The sequence below is a fragment of the Ipomoea triloba genome, chromosome 9 (genome assembly GCF_003576645.1).
Source record: "Ipomoea triloba cultivar NCNSP0323 chromosome 9, ASM357664v1".
Lineage (NCBI taxonomy): Eukaryota > Viridiplantae > Streptophyta > Magnoliopsida > Solanales > Convolvulaceae > Ipomoea > Ipomoea triloba.
This window is the reverse complement of record NC_044924.1, coordinates 10242636-10266041: the sequence shown is the minus strand read 5'-3', so window position 1 is coordinate 10266041 and position 23406 is coordinate 10242636. Positions and strand designations below refer to the sequence as shown.

The 23406-nt window shown below is 34.1% G+C and overlaps 2 protein-coding genes across 2 annotated transcripts; one reads left to right on the top strand and one right to left on the bottom strand.

The window, feature by feature from the left end:
• Nucleotides 1–688: 688 nt before the first annotated feature.
• LOC116029535 lies at nt 689–1285 on the bottom strand. The gene has a single exon (XM_031271585.1). The coding sequence runs from the start codon at nt 1283–1285 to the stop codon at nt 689–691; it is 597 nt and encodes a 198-aa protein (XP_031127445.1).
• Nucleotides 1286–19876: 18591 nt separating this feature from the next.
• LOC116028967 lies at nt 19877–21723 on the top strand. Its single transcript, XM_031270826.1, has one exon. The coding sequence runs from the start codon at nt 20213–20215 to the stop codon at nt 21548–21550; it is 1338 nt and encodes a 445-aa protein (XP_031126686.1). The 5' UTR covers nt 19877–20212; the 3' UTR covers nt 21551–21723.
• Nucleotides 21724–23406: the final 1683 nt, after the last annotated feature.

Here is a 23406-nt window from a genome sequence, read left to right as displayed (position 1 = left end):
GCCCTCAACGAATCTAGCTTTGCTTGCAAGTTGCAACTTCTGCTTTGTTTATCACTCCGTAAAATTGTAAATATATTTTATGAGTTTAGATCATTTCATAGGTTAAAAAATGAGTGTCTAAATATTACATTAAGTCAAAGGTCTTGTGGTCAAGCGGCATAGTTGTGGTTCTCCCAAGTGAGAGGTCACAGGTTCGATCACTTGTGGTGTATTGGCTCATTCCAAAAAAAAATGTTACATTAGAATATAAAATATATTAAATAATATGTATTGTTTCTTACAATTAATATACTCTGTATTTAAATTTATGTTTTATTTTCTAATAATTTTCTTTTCATTTATTGGTGGTCGAGTAGTGAATTTTTATAAATTTAAACTTTTTAATTATTCCCTAAATATCTATTTAAAAAAATATATAGCATCTGTCTTACTATTGTTTAATCCTTATCATTAGAATTCTTACTTTATTAGTAACACTTCTAGTGCATATACTCTCAAATCTTACTTCCTCAAATTTACTTTTTGATAAGACGAACACTGATATATTATTTTCTTCAAGTGGATCACTATAAATGTGTCTACAACCAAATTTTAAGTGTGAGGGAAATTTGAGAGTAGAGTACATATAATATGTTTCTATTTTTTTATATATATATAAAGGAAGGGGAAACCCATTTACAGTGCTGTATCAACCCTGGTTATACATAAAACACCAATTCGGGCAGCCTAATCTGTCAAGCTCCATTAAGTTGCTGATGTCAATCGGCGGTTGGGATAACAGGTGAAAGCCTTTCGGGTAGTATCTTGATGCTTTTGTCATCCTATCTGCTACTGCATTGGTCTCTCGGGGTATAGTAGCTAATCTCCAAGACTCCATGATACGAAGTTCTTTTTTGCATGCTTGCACTATGTTGAGGATTGGAGTTCTCGTTGCTGCGCCATCTCTGAAAATCCTAGTAAGTTGTGTCGAGTCTCCCTCCAATACAATGTTCTTGAACCCCAGGTGTTTAACTAATTGGATACTCCTTAACAGGCCCCATGCCTCTGCTTGTAGTGGGGGGCAATAGCCTATTTTGTTTACGAAGCCCCCTAACCCGTCACCCTTGTGATTCCTTATTGTCCCTCCACATCCTGCCGACTTGGATCCCCCAACCGAGGAGCTATCATAGTTAATTTTCACTACTTCTTCTGCTGGCTTTTCCCAACATTTGGTTTCCCATCCTTGGTCAGTTGAAGATCCTTGATTCCTTCTGCTATTCATGAAAGCAAATTCCATTTGTTCCATTTGTAGCCTGATCCAGTCTCTTTTGAACTGTAAGGACTAGATGGAGTTGGTGAATATTGCCTCATTTCTCCACCTCCAAATCCACCACAGTGTGACTGCAAATAGGGAATTATCTTCTTGGGGTCTATGGTTGTTGCCTTTGGTTGCCAAGCCTCGATCCAGCCAATCGTGGAATAAGAGTCTCCTAGACTTCGAATGCAGGTCGGGTAGCATCATTCTCCATACTTCTTCGGCTGCTTTGCATTTTCGTAGCACGTGGTCTATATCCTATGTTGAACCCCTGCATAGCCAGCATTCATCCGAGGCCGACATGCTTCTTCTCATCCTCATGCTATTCGTTAGGAGTCTCTCGTGCCTAGTTAACCAGGGGAACACTTTGATGTGGCTTGTTACCTTTAGTTTCCAAATGGCGTTTCATTTTGTTGCTTCGGGTGAATTAGTTCCATTGGACATCATCTTATATGCAGAGCAAACTGTGAATGATCCCGAGCTTTCGTTTCTCCAGCCCATCATATCGTCTGAATCAGCTTCTTCATCAATTAGAATCGCTTCTAGCTCATCCAAAGCTGGCGTCGGAAGATATTGTTGTAGCAAAATCCAATCCCAACCTTGCTCGGGTCTCCAATAGTTATCAACAGTCTTGCTAATCTCTGTGTCCGGGATTGGCCTTATCGCATTGTTGAGTAATGGAGCGGAACCCAGCCAATTGTCCTCCCAGAATTTCGTCTGTTTCCCACTTCTGATGAATTTGACAAGCCCTTTTTGAAGCATTGGGACTGACTTCAGAATTCCCTTCCAGACATTGGACATTTTCGGTTTTGGACTCCAAGCCATACAGTCAGTCGCTGAAATGTTGTATTTCGATCTTAGTACCTGAGTCCAAAGACTGTCATCCTCGTGTAGAAGGTGCCATCCTAGTTTTGCTAGAAATGCTTCATTCATCGTTTCAAGCCTGCGCAGACCTAGCCCACCCTCTTCTTTGCTTTTCGTGACTGTCTCCCAGTTTACTAAATATGTTTCTATTAGTAAATAATAAATAATTCCCCTTTATTGTCTATGTCATGTAAAGTGTTAATAATATCTCTAATTATTTATTTATTTTATTACAATTTTATTATAAAATACTACATTTATCATATAAGGGAAAAACTTGTGTGAGACTGTCTCACCATGGGTCGAGTCGGGTCAAGATGCAAATGTAACACTTATATGCACAAATGTCATACTTATATGCTCAAATGTAATACTAATCAGGAATAAAATTTTTGTTACTTATAAAGGTAAATGTAATACTTTTAAGGGAAAATACAATACTTTTACATTTCAATTTAAAATTATTATATTTTTCCTAAAAAGTATTATATTTGTCCTTATAAGTAAGGGACATTTGTCAACATTACTTATTATGAAAAATGTGTTACTTTTTCTCTTATAAGTAACAAAAATTGTATTCTTGATTAGTGTTATATTTGAGCATATAAGCATAACATTTGCATGATGCTTTGACCCGACCCGACTCGACTCGTCTTACGAATAAGGATCCGTGAGACGATCTCACACAAGTGTGACCCATCATATAATATATTATATATAACGTTTAAAGTATCAATTATATTTACAAATTTATTATGACTCATTTTTATTAGATCAACATGTCTTACGAATTAAGATCTGTGAGATGATCTCACAAGAAATCAACCCTTGCAATTAATATGCTCTTTATTTAAATTTATATTTTATTTTCTTATCATTTTTTATTTTCATTTATTGGTTGCCGCCGAGTAGTGAATTTTATAAATTTAAACTTTTTTTTTTTTACTATAACTTAAACTTTTTATTATTCCCTAAATATCTATTTTTAAAAGTATGCAGCATGTGTCTTACTAAAGTCTTATCATTAGAATTATTACTTTATTAGTAAATAATAAACAATTCTCCCTTTATTTGTCTTCGTACTAATTCTTTAATTTCAAGTCTATGTCATGTAAATATAACCAGAGTTATACTATTTATACTTTTAAATTGAGTAAATTCTATTTTTGGTCCTACTGTTATATGGACGTTTTAAATTTTAGTCTACTATTAGTATTTTCGTCAAGTAGCTGTGTACCAAGGATTCTTTTGGTCTTTCTACTCTCTTATCTTTTGCTATGGGGATTGATGGGAATAGTAAGCTTGTTCGTTGTTTTTTTGGGATTTAATGGGAATGACATAGGAACTTTAGGAAGCACGGGTATAGTTTATTTGGACTCTGTGTTCTAGTCACACTAGAATTCCTTCTCTCGCTCTTTGTATTATTGTGAATATCTCTTTTATCATTCATCTACTAGGGCTATTTGTATCCTTATAAAGAGTATTTTCATGTACTTTGCATAGTCAAGCTATTCGATATCAATATTCTTCACATAATTATTATTCTCACATGGTATCAGAAGACCAAAACAATTCATGAGATCCATGGCTCCCAACCCACTCTAGCTCCAATAAACACTTTACAGACATCCATCACTCATTAAGCTTACCTAATCTAATTATTTATTCTGGAAAACTCAAATTGTTCATTTTTCTCCGCTGTCCAAATCTCAATGGATACAATAATGGCACATTACCATGTCCAACTTCGTTTAAACAGGCTCTGGATGGCTGTTCCATTGTAGCCGATCCTACGACCGAAAATTGGGTCCGTCAGGATTCTTCTATTCTGTTCATGCACATCTCATCTCTATCTGATGAGGTTATGTACATTGTAGTGGAACATACCACGTCCCAGTCTTGTGGCAGGCTATTGAAGCTGCATGTGGGTCCTCCTCTCGAGCACGTTATATGAGTCTCCTTTGTAATATGTAGTCTTTATACCAAAGAGACTCCATGACGATTGAATATCTTGGCAAATCTGAGGTTTTAATTAGACTACTTGTCGAAGCTAGCTATCCAATTGGATTGGATAAGCATAATCTCTACCTGTTCAAAGCCTCCACCCTGAGTATCGTGCAATGGTCTCATCATTAATCACAAAGGAACCTCTCATGACACCCCAAATATCATTTTCTATAAACTCCTATTTTATTACATTTTTAAAATGAAATTATATATGTAATTTAATTTCTTACAAGAATTTTTTTTTGTCAAACAAGAATATAATTAAATATTTTAAACTCCCTATTCTAAATGATTTGATACAGGATATTATATATTTTATCAAAGTTTTAAAGGTCCTAATTAAGGATAAAATTATTTATCAAAATTTTGACCCAAAAATCTATATGAGACGAACTTGTGAACTTGATAACCAAACTTTGACCCCTAACCTAATTTCAAAATAAACTTATCTTATTTTTTAAATTTATTATATCATCTTTTACCCGAGATTGATCCAACTTTTAACCCAAAATTATAACCCAAGGTTTTAAATCGCAAAAGGACCAAATAGCCCTTCCTAGCTGTGTAGACATTCTCCAAAGAGTTTTATACCCCTATTTAAACACCACTATTCCACCTTGCCTCTTCAATCCCTCCCTTGCTCTTCCTCACAAAAACTTTCCAGGAAACTCTCATTCAACACTAAGGAGACAACTATAGTAAACCTACTTTTTCTTCTTCTCTTTTCCTTCATTTCTTCCTTTCATCTTCTTTCTTCTCCTGATCGTTTTCACTGTTATGAATATATATATGCTTGTATATGATGTTTGTTTGAATGATTAATGTTTGGGCTACTAGGAGGTGAAGAAAGTGAGCATCATTGAAGGTTAGAGGAGAGATTCGTGCTATTAGGCCAGCAAGCTTGAGGTATAACTCATTGCTTCTCAAAATCTATCATGTCCTCCCATTAAAATGATATATACTTGTTGGTATTATGTGAAAATGTGGTTGTGTGTATATTGTATGTGTTTGATCTGAAAATGAGGTGTTTGGGTGTTGTTATTTGTGTATATTAATGTGGAGTGATGGATGGAGGTTGTATTGTTGTGGTGGAATGATTTTGAGGTGATTTGAAGCTTGATTATGGAGATTTTCTTATTAAAAAATGTTACATGTGATGAACTCTAGCTACTGCCTCTATTACGTGGTTAGGAGGCCCGTCGACCACGCCAGCACGGCATGGCAGGCCCCGAAGGCTTGCCACCCCTAGCATGGCTTGCGGGTTCGACGCAGCGGGACTCCAGTCCCACCGCAACGAACCTGTGTGGCCATGGGCTAGGTCGGCCCTTCGTGTCCTGTGGCTATGGCCTTGCCACGAACCAATCTCGTGGGTCCTTGTGGCTCGTAGGCTCGAGTTTTGTTCGGTTGTGATTAGGTGCCTACGCGTTATGTGTACGAAATTCTTTTCTAAATGAAGCATGATTTCCTATTAAGTGTAATGAAAATATAAATTGTTATGTGTTTGGCATGATAATTTTGGCTTGATATTGAAATGAGCATATCTATGGCCTCGATAATGGATAAAAATGGTGATTTGTTGGCCTAAGGGTATGATTGAGAATACTTAAGTCATTATGGTTGTAAGTATCTATACTTATGCAATCTCCAACCAATGAACACTGGGTTGCCCTAAAGTGTGCTCTAAGGTATGTCTAAGCTACTTTAGACTATGGGCTACATTTTATGAAATTAGATTCAGACGACATTCATGCATTTTCGGGCTTTGATTGGGCAGGATGCCCTGATGACCGCAAGTCCGCTAGTGGTTTTGCTATATTTATTAGTAAAAATCTAATTTCTTAGGCTTGCCGCAAGTAAAAGACAATTGCTAGATCCTCAATAAAAGCATAATACAAAGCTATGGTCGATGCCTCAACAAAGGTAACATTGTTAGTTGCTTTAATTAAACAACTCACTCTCACTATGCAAAAACCACCAAAATTTTGATGTAACAATCTTGATGCTATCTATTTGTGTGCAAACCATGAAACATGTTGAAATTGAGTACCATTTTATTTGTGACAAAGTTGCATCGAAAGAAATACAAGTAAACTTCATCTCCACAAAAGACCAGCTAGTAAACAATCTAGACATATTCACCAAGCCACTAACCACAACAAAGTTCAATGATCTCAGAAACAAGCTCAATGTTCTCTCTAGAGAACCCCAAACTTGAGGGGGCTTATTAATTAGGAATATGTATTCTAGTCACACTAGAATCTCCTCTCCTTCTCTATGTATTATTGCACGAATATCATTTTATCATTCATCATCTGACTAGGACTATTTGTATCTCTATAAACAGTCCCTTCATGTACTTTGCATAGTCAAACTATTTGTATCTCACACAGGCTGCTATTATTTGTAAGTTTTATTTTGTATATTTTTATTAATAATTACTTCATTATTTACTATAATAACTATATGATTTTCTATAAGCTTCTTTGGTTTTAAATTATTTATTCGTTTTTATAAACTATAATTATTTATTATGAATGCATTGATGCAGTTATTAATTATTTTGCATTTAGTAAAGAATCTAGAGTTGTTTTTATTATAATTATTGTGTACGCAAAAATGTTTAGAACTTGTAAATCTTATTTCAAGTTATTTGATATTAGTATTTTTTTTCTTTATATAATTTAAATTTTAGTTATGAAAATATATATTAATTTCATATAGGGCTCATTTTTGTTGTTACGCCCCGGGCCTAAAAAATGATAGGACCAGACCTGTTCTCACATAGTTTAGTAACATCATGTGATTGAAAAAGATTAACAAATAATATATATATACACACACACACACACACAAATGGCTAGAAAAAGTGACGGTCAAATTATTAAATCAAATGAATGGTTCAGATTGCTTAAATTTTTATTTTTCCTTGAGATTTTTTAATTTATCTTTAATTATTAACTTAGTCATTGATTTCAATAAGAAAGGTCTTAGGTTCAAACCTCATCCCAATCATAGTTGGCATATTTAAGTTCATCACTCTATTTTACTATTATTAAATTAAAAATAAATTAGTAACTAAAACAAAAAAATGATACATATGCATTTCTTTAATTTAGAATTATGTCTCTACAATGTCTTTATTTAAAAAAGATTATTCATTATCAATAAATTAAATATGAGAAATAATTTAATTATCTATATTGTCTTTATTTTCTCCAATGTATAGTAAAGATTCTTTAATTACATTCAAATTCATCAATTGATATTCATTACATTGTACATTATCTTCTTTTTACACTATTTTGTAATTAAATGTCAAAGTTATAATACAAAATAATGTTATATATATTTATTTATCAAGTATTTTATTAATACCATGAAAAATTAGTTTGAAATCAATCATATTAACTACTTGGGGGATTTGTTGACAAAGAGAGTATTCAAATAACCCAACAAATTGAAGTAGAAAACTACCTCGTAATAAATCTCTAATGCCCTATATGTGTGCTGTGTTGTATGTGTGCAGTGTTGTAGAGGAAATGAAGACAAAACAAATTACAAATAGAAGAAAACTTACGAGCTACAACGGACAATGGGGGCCCAAACCGACAAACAAATGAACAATCGCTGATTAATCGAATTAGAAAAAAAAAATTATTGAAGAAGACGAATGAGTTACTTGATTCTAATAGATAAAAGATAATTAGGTGTCCTCGACTCCCCATTGTATTTCTAAATTATTTAATTAAGCGTCGATTCTCAGCTTCTTGCAGTTCCATCTATTCTTAATTTTTTATTTTCTAATATAATTATAACACTAATTATAACACTATAATATATATATATATATATATATATATATATATATATATGTGTGTGTGTGTGTGTGTGTGTGTGTGTGTGTGTGTGTGTGTGTGTGTGTGTGTGTGTGTGTGTGTATATATATATGGATGGGCCCCTTCTAGCATGACTCCTGGGCAGTCGCTTATTCCGTCCGTACTCAGGACCGGCCCTCGCTATATCTACGTATAATAGCTTAAAATTTATTAAAAAATTGAGTCTAGATAGATCTTTGGATTGATGACCTTTTATTGAGAATACATGTGCCACACATTGTTTTCATGGAATGGGGCTACCTGTAAACCTACAATAGTCCAAGATTAAATAATATAATGTTCCTATTTTCTCCTACCAAACGTAGATTTTTCGCAACACCCACAATCAGCGGATTCAAACCACTTTATACATTACCAATTTGTTCCACTTTTGGTTGTGATCTTCCCCATGTTTTAAACTTTTTGGTCTTCAATTCATTGGCTCTCGATCCCCAAAAAAAAAAAAAAAATTTAAAAATTGAAATTTTTGTATTTTGTGATACTTATTTAACACAATTCTTTATGAATAGTCTGAAAGAAGTACTAAAATATTTATCAAAATATGTCAAATAGTCCATTCAACTACACAACAAACTACAATTAGGTCATCGAACTCAAAAAATAATTATAATTATGTCCCCAAATAATGTTAAAATAATGCAATTCAACGTAAAATGACATGTTGACCTAGTAACATGGTGACATGACAGTTACTAAATTTTATTTTTTTTTAATTTTATTTTAATAAATTTAAATTAAATAATTATTTAAAAATAAATAAATAACACTCACCTTCTCGGGTGAGAAGGCAGCCCACTTGGTTGCCTTCTCAACGGAGAAGACAAATGTTTTCTTTCTCATTTCTTTTAATTTTTAAATTTTTAAATAATTATTTAATTTAAATTTATTCAAATAAAATAAAAAATATTTTAAAATTCGATAACTGCTATGTCAGTATGTTACTAGGTCAACATGTCATTTTAGGTTAATTGCATTATTTTGCATTGGACGGGGATCTTATTGTAGTTTTTTTTTTTTTTCGATGGTCCAATTGTAGTTTGTTATGTAGTTAGATGGTCTATTTAACCCTTAAATTATTCCATAGTAATCAATTAATAGACAAGTCAACAAACTCCAATTAGATTGTGTTAATTTTTTTAAAAAATATATAATTGTTACAAAATATATCTCATGTCGAAACTTATAGGCCTAGTTCGAGTACCAAACTATTTAAGGATGTAAGTTTATACACTTTATTATTTATTATGAAAGTTTGTAAGGATGTATTCAATTTAGAATTTTAATGATTTTTGTACACTTTTTTTTGAAGATAAACGTAGCTATTTCATTAATTCATAACATAAAACGTTTACATCAACGATCAATGAAATGGTAAACCATTCCTTACAGTCAGACATAGAAACAACTTTTCTAACTATGCTATAGAAAACTTGAATCGCAGACTGTTTCATAACTAGGAAGTTATGTTCCTTCAAGGAGTTTAAAGTTTCATCAAAGATCTGGGTCTTCGTCATCATACTTTTTTGCTCGCCCAGGATATAAGATCAACACTTGCCGAAACCAAACTAAACGATTTATGCTAATGATAATGAAAAGCTCGTGAAAGTAACGAGAGGAAAAAAGCCCGTGAAAGTAACGAGAGGAAAACACAATAATAGAGAAAATAAAAAGTGGTAAAGCCAAAGTAGGGTTGGGAGTTCAAGACTACCAACACGAACCTCAATACCTACCTACTATTATTTTATTTAAAGGGAAAGAAAACGGAAGAAGAAGATCTGTGGCGGTGGTCGGAGGCGGACAGAGCTGCGACGGTGGTCGGGGCGGAAGAAGAGCCAGAGCAAACGTAGAAGGTGACCAAAACCGCCGGCTCAAAGCTCCATTAGAGCTCCGGCCGGAGGCCGGCAGTGGAAGCCATTTTTTTTTGTACACTTTTTAAAATAACAAAAGTTGATAAAAGTTTATGCAAGTTTTTTATACAGACTTTTATAGAGTTTTACAAAGTTTTAAAAAGTTTTGAACGACTCTATAAAAATCAATAGAAGTTTATTAAAATCTATCATTTTAAAAGTTTTTAAAAATCTACAAAAGTCATGATTGAATACACCCCCTAAGGTTAAACTTAAATTATTTACCACTTAAGTTGTATAATATTTAATTTAATACTATTGAATAAATTTATATATTTTTAAAAATATATTACAAGTAATACTTGACACAAAAGTTGAATTTAATATATTATAAGAATTTGCTAAAGAAATAAAAGAAAAAGATTGAGTTGACTTACTTGACTAATTAACTGTAAATATGGACACATGGCTGATGTGACAAAAGGAATACAAAAATTTGAATTCCTTTCATCAATAAGCTAGACCCATTAAAAAAAAAAAAAAAAAGAGCTTTGTGCCTTTCTGGTCTTCTATTTCTTTACCTTTACACCCTAGATTGTTAACATTTTTTTTTAATTTTATAAAAATGAAATTCCATAAAAAAAATCAACATTGGTCCACTTTAATAATGAAATTCATTTTATGATGAGTCAAATCTTAGATAAAATATATTCTTAGATGGAGAAATTTCAAACTGATCTAACAGCGTGCATTATATTAAATAAATATAATAAATAATTGCTTTATTTATTTTATTAAGGCTTAGTTAATATTTGATATTATTCCATATAATCTTCTTAATTCTTCATTCTTAAGAGTTAAAGAATATGACTGACGAAGAATTAATAAATGAAGTATTGTAAAAATGTTCCTAGTCATAGGAATTCTCATTGGGCATTAGAATTCTGATAAGACTAGTACATTGTCCTTCTTATGGTGAGTCTCATGCCATTTTGTATGAGATACAAAGAGTGGACATGTGGATGATTGTTAGAGAACAAGTCATTGAACATTGACTGACTACAACGTACCACATGGTGTTTACCTACGTGTCATCGGTATGTTGTATGTTACAAGTATGCAATAATCCTTTTACTTGAGACGACATGGTTGTCTCGTACATATGGTGGACTAGTTTTTGCCAGTATGCGTCTTTTGTTCCTTAAGAGACTATAAGTGTACTTGGTGGCCTAGTTCAGTATTCTACGGAGACATGTGTGCGTTCAATAGAGGATCCACCGCCTTGAGGTAACAAGGATGTTCCAGTCTATTCAATTATAATACAACGAGAATCTCTGGCTAGAGTATAATGAAGTTGGACTTCATGTTAAGAATATTGAATAGACATATTGACCGGGTTTATGGATTTGACCAAGTTTGACCATGACCTTTACCTGGTTCGGAACAAGTGTTGTGTGGAAGAAATGTTGCATGATATTTGTAACGGAAAGGTTCATTATAATATATTAAAATATATTCATTGTCAACTAGGTAGTCATGATATACTGCTAGGTGTCACTCATGACTTACGAGTTATCTAATAATGAGTTATTAAATATTACTCGTTGTTAGTTTGACTATGAACCTAGAAAGTCACACCATAATAGTTTGTGGTAATGCTGAGAACTTTAAAAGAAATCGATAAAGAGTTATCGATATTAAATTAATACATTAATAACTGATTAATGAATTAATTCAATACTGGGTAGATTTGGCCTTTTAAAAGGCTAGTACCTTTGGGCCCAAACCAGGCTATATATATATATAAGCCTTGCCATATTTCTTAACTATGAAAAGTAAGACAGAGAGATTATTCAGAAAAGAGTTTTCACGTGAAAATCTCTGGGAGTTCTCACGTGCCTGACCGGTGGACAGACTAGAGGCCGGACGTTTGGACGGTTTTGATTCTGCCAAAGCACGCTTCAAGGGTAAACCTATCTTACTTCCTCTTTAAACATAGAATCATGAAAAAGCTATATGATGCTTCCGTTGCGCATGTATGTTTTTCTAACAGTAACCATCTCTCATATACTCTCACTCTTTCACCCCAAAAAAGTTAAGAAAAATCACTAATGTCGTTGTTCTAATTAAAATATCTTGATATTTTCAAAGTAATATCAATAACGAACTATAGAGTTTGTTTTTTATTTTTTATTTTTGGGTGAAGAAAAGATGGAATGCAACTGCTTGCAAGACATGAATATTATTGGATTCAAGTGGGTCGGAAGTCAAACACGTGAATTGCATGGGAAACTTTGTCACAGTCGAAGTCCCCTTCACTGTAGAACTGACTTACATCCTTCCACGTTCCAACACTATATGACACGTACGATATCTGAAAGAAAACTTTTTATTATACATAATTCTTCTTATTTAGAAATTAGGTTTGAGAAGAAGAAGAATTATTTAGAAATTAGGTTTTGAAAAAAAAAAAATTAGGTTTTGAAAATTAGAAAAATGACTTCTGGAAAATGAGTTATTTTTCAGAAAACATTTTCATTTATAGTATTTGGTTCATTTTTTAGAAAATGAACAGAAAAGAGAAAGGGTCAAATACCCTAAACTTTATCTGGTTAACTTCGAAGACAAAATCAATGACCGACGACGATCGAGCTGTCGCCAATCGCCTTCTACTAGAGATGGAACGCGACCGGTTGGTCGCCTTCCATCGTAGAAGTCGAACTATTCGCCTTCTCTAATGGAAGGTCGCCTTCCCATCTCGCCGCCTAGGAGCTTTTTCTGTAGCTCCTCATCAAGAAGTCGTAGCAAGAAGATGAGCGTGCCTGGAGAATAACTTCCTCCCAAAAAAAAGAGGGAAGTCATTTTTAAAAAATTGACTTTGTTTACCTTTGATCGGAAATCAATTTCCATTGACTTTAGAATTTTCGAACTAATTTATAATCACTTGCATAAAAATTTCATTCCATATTTATAATGATAGATGTTGGTGCATAACATGGTGAAAGCTATCACTCAAGAGGAAAATTTTGACCTCAATTTACGTATCATTTCCTTACTCTATAATATCTTGTGGAAATAATGTGAGGTCCCATTATTATTTCATATAATAAATTATTTTAATTTGACCACATATTTTAAAACTAATTAATGACTTAACTAAGACCACTCACTGAAACTAAATAATCACGTTTGTGTATTAGATAGAGTTAATTAAGGTGATAAAACTTTATTTAATCACCAATAGTTAATTAGTTAGTGTAGAACACAAGACACATGGCCATGCATGCATGATCCATGTTTAAAATGTAAACATGTGAGGACCCGTCACAAATTTCCACCATATAAGACGCATATATAGTTTTATCATTTTCTCTTTGGTTTTTCTGATATTTTCTGCTCAGTAATTAGCATCTTGGCACATAGATACAAACAGCAGCCAGCAGTCAAAATCTTGTATCAATTCAAGCAGATGGATATATGAAAAAACTAGGCACTCTGATCTCATGCAGCACAAACAAATAATATAATAGAGAAATAATCGAAACCTCTATAACAGAATAAATGAGAGTTGTAAATGGAGAGGAGACCCTTCTAGTAATATATAAATAAATAAACGTGTTTGTATGTATGTATTTTTTAAGTATTACTACATCTGTTACAATGTAGTTTCTATTCATAACTACTGACATCTCTAATTCTCTATGGTCGTTGGTCTCGAATTGTTGCCGAAAATAGTGTAATTAACCCCTAAACTAAAAATAGTTTCATATTAATTAGATAATCAAACTTGTAAAAAAAAGTACAACTATCACTTTTAGTAAGTTACTATACAATCCTATAGACCAGCTAATTTTGTAAGGTTGACAATAGGTGTTATAGAATTTTTAAAAAAAAAAAAAAAAGTTTGTCACTCAACATCGAAGGTTGCATCCTTTTTGGAGTGTGGATAACCTAATAATGTGAGACATTTATTTTTTTCGAACCCCTTCTAAACATCTCTTTTTTAATTTTATGAATACAACACTTTAAGAATTTATTTTTAGTCACATATTATTTATTTTGGACATATGAATATATGGATTTCATTCTTCCTTTAAAAGAAATTTCAATCTACTCCGACACAATACAAATTATTAATAAACCCAACTCAAAATGATGCCAACTGGGGACGACTTCCATATCAATTTATGTCAAATTTCAAGGGAGAATCAACATGTGCTTCAATTCATCCAAATATTTGGATGAGACCGAATGCAAAGGGCGACCCACAAATGCCAAAAAATAGTTAATTAAAATGCACTTCCTACCTGCTCTTTCACCATACACATTTTAATTAGTCCAACTCATGATGCAGTACGTACACCCATCCATCATACATTAATCGTCTCTCCCAACTCCCAACCCCCAACTCTTATCCTTTTGATGACAAAGGTGGAACTATACACCTTATAAGGTATTCCTACATCCCGACCCAACAATTTATGGAGGGATAAATTATACTGATTCAACTTATTGATATAAACTAAATTTTTGTTCATTACCCACTAAAAATTATTTCATTTGAGAGATTGTTCCTACACTGTCAAAATTTGATCATTGCTGACAAATTTCACCTTCATAACCAGTTGAACTACTGATGCTAACTCTGAGTCTTATCCTGACACTAACGTTGGACAACTTTTGTTTTGCGGGATTACAGCGACGTGTGTTACTCCACCCACCGCCAATTTTACAATGCACTCCACACCGTTACTGTATGCATGCCGCCAAAAGATAGAAGCTGGCATCCTACCAACTTGAAAGTGATTGATTCATTTCACCATTTCCACTGTAAAGTCAAGATCAACGACGCTTTAAACACTTGTAATTATTTTTAATTGTTCATTACTGTGTTATTTTCAGATAATTTTCACTGTACGATCAAAATGTATCAATGACATGTTTAACACCTTTAATCATTCTTGTCTGTGGAAAATAATTAACATTCTTAATTGTTGACGACAAATTTTCACTGTTCAATCATAATTAATCATTCTTAATTGTTGAAAAACATTCTTAATTGTCCTCCATGGCAGACATCATTGTACCATAAAAAATAGTCATTCTTATTTGTTCATGAGAGTTTTTCACCATACAATCAAAATCAATGATATTTTGGCACTTTGTGAAGATGAACGTAGAGGATTGAAGCAGTAACAGCAACAATACATGCGTACAACGTACATAGCTGCATATATACACCAGAGATAAATACAGAAGTAGAAGTATAACAGGACTATAATATAGTGTTTAAGATATAACATATAAACATAAATGTGTAATCCAACTATCAGTTTAGACTTTTAGTTGAGATAGAACACATATATGCTTTAATCTGGTATCAGAACTTACCGATAAAAAACAAATTAAAGACACTATGTCCACGTGTTGCTTCACTTGCTTGGAGCCCATCAAAAAGTAATCGGGAGAGGGGACGTATTGATAAGTATATAATATATAAACATAAATATGTAACCCAACTATTAACTTAAACTTTTAATTGAGATGGAGCACATATATGGATGGCTCACCAATAGATAACGGACTGGAGGACTGCAGGGGCACAACGGCCCATGGCCTTGAATCAACAACATCACGCTAAACTTGAACAGTAGTAGACTCTGCAAAAGGATGCACACCCTCATCAAACCGCACATGACGACAAATAAAGATCGCCCCAGTAGTAAGATCCATACAACGATACCCACGAAAAGACTCAAGATAATCCAGAAAAACACAAGGAGAAAGACCTAAAATCCATTTTATGCTTATTATAAGGACAAAGACACGAAAAACATGTACACGAAAATCCATCAACACTGAGTGGAAAGGTGAAGGAATTTTGTTCTAACCAATTCCAACGAAGAAACTCACATGGAGTATACCAAGGAGTACCTAATGTTCAGCCGATAGCTACACACTTAGCACCATATTTTGAGGAAGAATACTACATTGCATATCCATGAATAGAGGCGAAAAACTTTGAGATCAAGACTTCTATGATCCAATTGGTTCAGGCAAACCGATTTAGAGGCTCAAGGATGGAAGACCCGAAGGCTCACATCACACATTTTGATCGGATATGTCAAACACTCAAGATGAATGGAGTGACAACTGATGCAGTCAAGCTTCGTCTATTCCCACTCTCACTTAGGGATCAAGCGCTCAATTGGCTTATTGGGTCTATTCATTTCAACACTTGGGAGCAACTCTATCAAACTTTTATGCAAGAATACGATCAATCTTCTAGGGCCGCAAAGCTTAAGAAGCAAACCTAGAATTTTCAGCAATTTAGAAATGAGAATTTGTATGAAGTCTAGAAAAGATTCAAGGAATTGAGAAAACAATGTTCTAGAAATTTGTTGACCTCAGGTGATTTCTATCTCTTCATTTTACGAAGGATTATAGGATCATCAAGTCAATGCTACTTTCGATGCAACCTTAATTGGATGAGTATTTTTGGATATGACGGCTGAACAAGGAGAACAATTCATTGAAAGGATAACTACTAATACTGCTTACTAGTACAATGAGAGAGCAGAACCTGCTAGGAGAGAAAAGGCTGCAGATAATCATGATATCTTGTCTATTTTTTAAACTTAACGCATTTATCATATCCGATAAGATAATTAGACAAGATTGTTAAGATTAAAAGTGAAGGTTGAGCACTCTAGTCCCAAATCTTTTGGATGCTTTGATGAATGACAATTTATGAGCTTGTTTGTGGGTTTTTAATTTTTTAATTTTTTTTAATAAAGCCTTAAGTTTGACCCAATTTCGATTCGGCCCAATACAACTGGAGATGTGGCCCAGTTATAGCTAACCCAATTAACTTGAAGACTATGAATCAATTGTGATGGAGCGTTACCGAATTTAATGATCACTTGTAGTTGCAGACAGGCAAATTATTGTATGGACCATGGTCCACACAGCTGTGTGGACCATAATAAAATGTACATTGTTAATGTACTAAATGTACATTATTTTTGTACTGATGTACATTATTTTTATACTATAAAAATAATGTACATCCCCTGAATATAATGTACATTATTTTTATACTGAATATACATTATTTTTATATTGAATGTGCATTATTTGATAGTATGGTCCACACAGCTGTGTGGACCATAATGATTGGTTGCAGACAAGGACTATGGAGGATCCACCTTTTCTGCCTTCTTTTCTGTATGACCCATTAATAATGGCCTAACAAAGCTATATGGATAAATTATTGTGTGGACCATGGTCTACATAACTGTGTGCACCATGAACATAAGATACATTTTTTTTAGGTTAAAACTACATTATTTTTGTACTGAAGGTAAATTATTTGATAGTATATATAAAATAATGTACTTTCAGTACTTAAATAATGTACTCTAAAATAATGTACTTTTACAAAAATAATGTACTTTCAGTATAAAAAATGTACTTTTTATTTATGGTCCACACATATGGTCCACACAGCTGTGTGGACCATAGTCCATACAATAATGATTGAGTTATATGCTCACACATAGTGCAATCATTATTCTATGGACCATGGTCCACACATTTGTATGAATCATAAATAAAAGTACATTTTTAATATATTAAAAGTATATTATTTGTATACATAAAGTACATTATTTTAAAATACATGATTTTTTATATATATATTATCAAATAATTCAATACACAAATAATGTACGTCTAGTATATTAAAAATGCATATTGCATTCATGGTCCACACAGCTATGTGGACCATGGTTCACACTATAATTTGCTCACATAGTGACTTAGTAATGAAAGAGGGACTTGATACTCAATTATAAGGAACATGAGACTCAATTATGAGAATTCTAGAAGTTTTTGTAACTTTTATAATTGAGTCTCAGATTTCTCCTTCATTACTATGATTTTGAAGAGGACATAGGAGACAGAGGCCAGAGAGGATGCTTGATGATGAATATCTTTTAGAATTTTCATATGTTGGCAGGATATGCGATTCTTGCCTAAGCTAGTGTAAGTTTACGAAAGAATTTTTGCATACTAAAAATCTCAAGTTACTCACTTGGTGAATTTATCATAAAAGAAACCTGAGACATTACCCTTGTTTCTTAATGAGGGAAATCATAAAATTTTGTATTAGTGTCTTTTGCACGTCTGAAGAGGTGATCAAGTGTTTTCTTATTTATACTCAGTCTAGGTTCCTTACAAGTCATACGATGGTTAATGCAATATTTTTTGAGTTGAAAAAACCTTGAAATTTGAGGTTAGGAAATGGAAAATAATGTTAAAAATGTGGTTTCACTATAAGAATGAAAATATAATGTGAATTTCATAATAGATGATTTTTAAATTTTTCGCCAAGTTAATACGAAACCGTTACGTCGGGGACCAACGAGCCACTTCGCTCATAACTGAGTAAGTCTATGAACGGAAAGATTAATATGAAAATGATTGTGGAGCTCATTTACTCCGTAATTTATAATATTATATATGAGTAAATTCATCGACTCCTTAAATATTTCTTCTAATCTCATATCCTGCCTGCACATAGACATTGTTTTATTTACTGGCTATAAGTTATGTTTTTTTTTTTTTTTGAGTATTATTGACTCTGTTACAGGTAGTATTTGGTCATAGCTACTTAATCAAATGAAGCACAAAGAGTCAATATCGCCTCCAGTATGACTCAAACCCACCCCCTCCCATGTGAGAGTGCAACCGGGTGCAACTATATCACCAAGTTATGAATTATGTTAGGAAAGATTTTAGGAGGATAAAATTTTAGAGGGAACAAAACATCTATATCTATATCTATATATTAAAACAAAAGTGTCATTTTCCTGCTCATTTTAGACAATTTTTTTTAAAATCTAAAATCAGTCAACATAAGATTACAATACTTAACAAATTAAAATTAAATCATATTTAAGTGAATTCCTTATGATAATAGTAAATTGCCTTTAATTTACTGGGGTGTATAACAATATATGTAAAGTACAAAATAGATGCAAGAATTAAGAATTGACGTAAGTTCTCTCAAAAAAAAAGAATTGACGTAAGTCACGGACTATGCGGTCAGTTTTTTCTGCTCGAACTCTCCCTCATTGGCGTGTAAGGTTTTTTTCTTAGCTAAGATTTTTTTCCATTGAGTTTCTTCTTAGGCTAAAGTTTTTAACAAGACAACTAGCGTACGTCACGGACTGTAAGGTCAAAACCTTCCTCATTGGTTCTTCACATTCCTACTAATGATGAATAATTAAATGTATGACCCCAATTTGTTCATCTCAACAAGAAGTCAATTTTACATTATTGCTATCTTAAATTTAATGTTTACTAAATAAATATTTAACTTAATGACTAAAGTTGTTGGAACAAAGTCAATAGTCAATGAATCGTTTAGGACTAAATTAAAAAATTGATGTTAAAAATTGATAAAGACCAATAGTCAATGCACTAAATATAGTCCAATTAAGAATCGATGAAAAAATTTAATAAATGTCAATAGTTAAGGAATCATTTTTAAAATTAATTTTATTATTATATTTGAGACTAGATAATAAGAAATAACTAAGTTAACTAGTAGTCAATAATTAAATAACAAAAATGTATTTTTTTTCCTATTTATATAATTTTTTTTAAAGCCAATGGGGAGGGTGTAGGAGAGCAACTGAGCAAGAATAGCTAAAGAAATTTTGAATATATTTGTGAAGTAGACGGAAAAAGTGAAATATGAGCGGATTGGTCAAAAACCAGACTGAAGAAAGTTGGCAGTTTTGTGAAATTCTGTGGACTCTCTCACCGGTGTCCATCCAAATCCGCCCACACGCATGCACTCAAAAGCTTAGCCGGGAAAGCCCATAAAACAATGGGCACTCCTTTTTTTCTACCGGCACAAATCAACATCCACACCCCCAAAACCAGCTGCAATTAGCTATTTCTATATTCCCTCTAACTGCCCTTTTATCTATCTATCTATCGCCTCTTCACCCATTCTTCAAAACTGCATTGAATTGCAGCAACGACAATATCAACTGCACAACTTTTCCTCCTTTTCTTCCATTTCCAGAAATTGTCTGCCAAAACTCACTCATCTAAAGAGAAGATCGAGGTGTTACGTTGCAGATCAGATTTTCTTGAAATCTTGGTTTTTAATTTGCTTTTGTTTTCTTAGTACGTTTTGTTGAGTTTTATGTGATAAGGTTGGTTAAGAATTTTGGGTATTTTGATTTCCCCATAATCTACCGACCAGAAGTTCTATTTAAGGTGTAAAGATGGAATCTAATGGTATGTATTCGAACATGGGGTCTGGAATGTTAGGGCTAGAAATGTCACTTCACCATGTCCCACCTCAACAAAACCCCCACCCCATGCAGCACCAATCCCACCCTCCCATGGTGTCCTACGTTGACCACCGCCAACAAAGTCAACCGCCGTTGAGGCCAGGCGCCGGCGGCACTTACCCTTCTGGGAATAAGCCCAAAACCACCCCCGGCTTGACCCTCAGCGACGACGATGATCCCGGAGGGCCCACCGCCGATCAGAACAGCGCTGATGATGGGAAGAGGAAAGTGTGCCCGTGGCAGAGAATGAAATGGACGGATAATATGGTTAGGCTGTTGATCATGGTGGTGTATTATATCGGCGATGAGGTTGGATCCGAAGGGACTAGCAACGACCCGGCCGGGAACAAGAAAAAGGCCGGCGCCGCCGCCGCCGGCGGCGTTTTGCAGAAGAAAGGGAAGTGGAAATCGGTGTCGCGGGCGATGATGGAGAGGGGATTCTACGTGTCCCCCCAACAATGCGAGGATAAGTTCAATGATCTGAATAAAAGGTACAAAAGGGTGAACGATATCATCGGAAAAGGCACCGCGTGTAAGGTTGTCGAGAATCAAACCTTGCTGGAAACATTGGATTTATCGCCAAAGATGAAAGAGGAAGCCAAGAAACTGCTAAACTCTAAACACTTATTTTTCCGGGAAATGTGCGCTTACCATAACAGCTGCGCCCACGGCGGCGCTAGCGGAAGCGCCGCCGCCGACGGAGGCTCCGATCCCACCTCTCAGACTAATAATCATCACCAGAAGTGCATGCATTCATCTGAGAACGTCAGAATCGGGCCGAATTTGGGGCCCGCAGAGGTAGAGGAACCGAAAGACAACGACAACGAATACGAGGATAGCGTTGATGACGAGGACGAGGAATCCGAGGAGGACGAAGAAGACGAAAAATCAAGAAAGAGGGCGAGAAAGACGGAACCTTGGTCGCCCCTGCTAGAACAGATGAGCGGAGAATTAAGAAACGTGTGTGAAGACAGTACGAGGAGTCCGGTGGAAAAGCGGCAGTGGATAAAAGCAAGAACGATGCAATTGGAGGAGCAGCGCGTGGAGTTCCAATCCCAAGCAGTGGAGCTGGAAAAGCAGCGATTGAAATGGGAAAAGTTCAGCAGCAAGAAGGAGAGGGAAATGGAGAGGGAGAAGATGATGAATCAACGGAAGAAATTGGAGAACGAGAGAATGGTTCTTCTGCTTCACCAGAAAGAGCTGGAATTGAACGATGTTCATCTCCAAGGTTACAACAGAACTAGCGATCCGTCTTCTGTGACGGGATGAATTGAACACGATCCAATTATAGTATGTAGTATTTTGCAGAATTAATGTGTTTGCATTGCTTTGAATCACCTAGTTTAATGATGTTTGTAGATGTTACAGCATGTGAATAGGTTTAATATACTTTTGGTTTAGTGTGTCGTATGAATTCCAGAATGTCTTTTGCGATTTAAATCTCTCTGGGAACTGAAGCCAAGCAGCATCTTAGGTTCTGAAATTTCGGTCTTTACCAAAGAATAAATCAATGACTCAACAATTTACTATGTGAAAGGATTAGTGCCTCATTACTTGAAAGTACAAGTACCTCAGGTCTGATAAGGTTTTGGAAGGATAATCGCTGACTCAATTTATTATGTGAAATTACAAGTACTTTCGGTCTGATAGAATCGCCTCAGTATGTGGAAGTACAAGTACATACCTCTAATGGATTAGCGGAAAGATAAATACTTGACTCAATAATTTATTATATGAAAATACAAGTACTTTCGATATGATAGGATCTCGGAAGGATAAATTGTTGACTTAGCAACTTATTATGTGGAAGTACAAGTACCTCAGGTCTGATAAGACTGCGAAAGGATAAATCGTTGACTTAACAGTACAATTTATTGATTCAGCAACTTATTATGTGGAAGTACAAGCTAAGTACTTCCTGTCTATAAGATTGTAAAAGGATAAATTGTTGACTCAACAACTTATTATGTGGGAGGACTAGTATCTGATCTCATTATTGAAAGTATGACTGAAGAGCTCCTGATGCCTAGAAGAAGTCATCTCAAAAGAATAGTGAAACTTCTATATTTCTAGCCTTTGTGTTCAGTTGAGTTATCATGATTTACATCCTTCCATATGTTTTGTCGGGTCAGGGTGTAGGGGCCTCTGGGTGAGAAGAAAGATTAGAAAATTTGAGAAAATGTAAACAAGGGAATGAATTCGTTACCATTGGAAAACAAGTCTAATTGCTACAAGCTAGTGTTTTGAGGGATCAATTCTATAGCATAAATGCACAATAGACTAAAACTTCGAAAATTTACGGATACCCTTATATCAGTTATATGTTCTTTAGCGATCTCTTTATACTTAAGGAGTTAAAGGTGGGAACACATCTTGCTTGTCTAACCTTATCCACGTTGGGAAAATTTTTCTGTGTACAATCTTCCAAGTAGCAGCGTGAATCATGTGAAAATACAATGTTGTTCGATGTTTTTTCGTTAATAATGATAAACAACACATTTTCATATGGTTCGTATAGCAAAATCTCTCATCATTTAGTTTCATTTTAATTCAATTACAATTTCACTTGATTATATACATTCAATGTTTCATTTTATATGGCGCCCAGTTTGAATTGAATCGAGAACTAAAGATACGGGGCTAGAGTTGACAATAATGTCCCTAATGGCCATGCGCAGAAGAGGAAAAGAAAAGTGAAAGTAGAGTAATAAAAAATAATACAAAAAAAAAAAGACAATAAAAAGAAGAGGGAATGATGAATTTGCCCTTGACTACAAGGGGGAAAGGAAGGAAGCCCTGGGCAGAAGGGGAAACAAAAGTGAGAGTAGAGATAAAAACGAGAAATGTCGGGTATGCCCTTTTTGGCAAAAGAAAAGTGAAAGTAGAGTAATAAAAAAAAAAGAGGGAATGACGAATTTGCCCTGGACGGTAAGGGGGAAAGGAAGGAAGCCCTGGGCAAAAGGGAAAAAAAAGTGAGAGTAGAGAGAAAAACGAAAAATGTCAAAAATCACGCCCAGTGAGATTCAAACCCACAATCACTTGATCACTTGATTAGAAGTCAAGCGCCTTATCTATTAGGCCATGGGCGCTTTTTTTTTTTTTTTTTTTTTTTTTTTTTTTTTTTT

Bases quoted from the DNA above. Each gene is read 5' to 3' on its own strand.
- LOC116029535 (XM_031271585.1), bottom strand. From the start codon at position 1,285: ATGGAACAAATGGAATTTGCTTTCATGAATAGCAGAAGGAATCAAGGA.
- LOC116028967 (XM_031270826.1), top strand. From the start codon at position 20,213: ATGGAATCTAATGGTATGTATTCGAACATGGGGTCTGGAATGTTAGGG.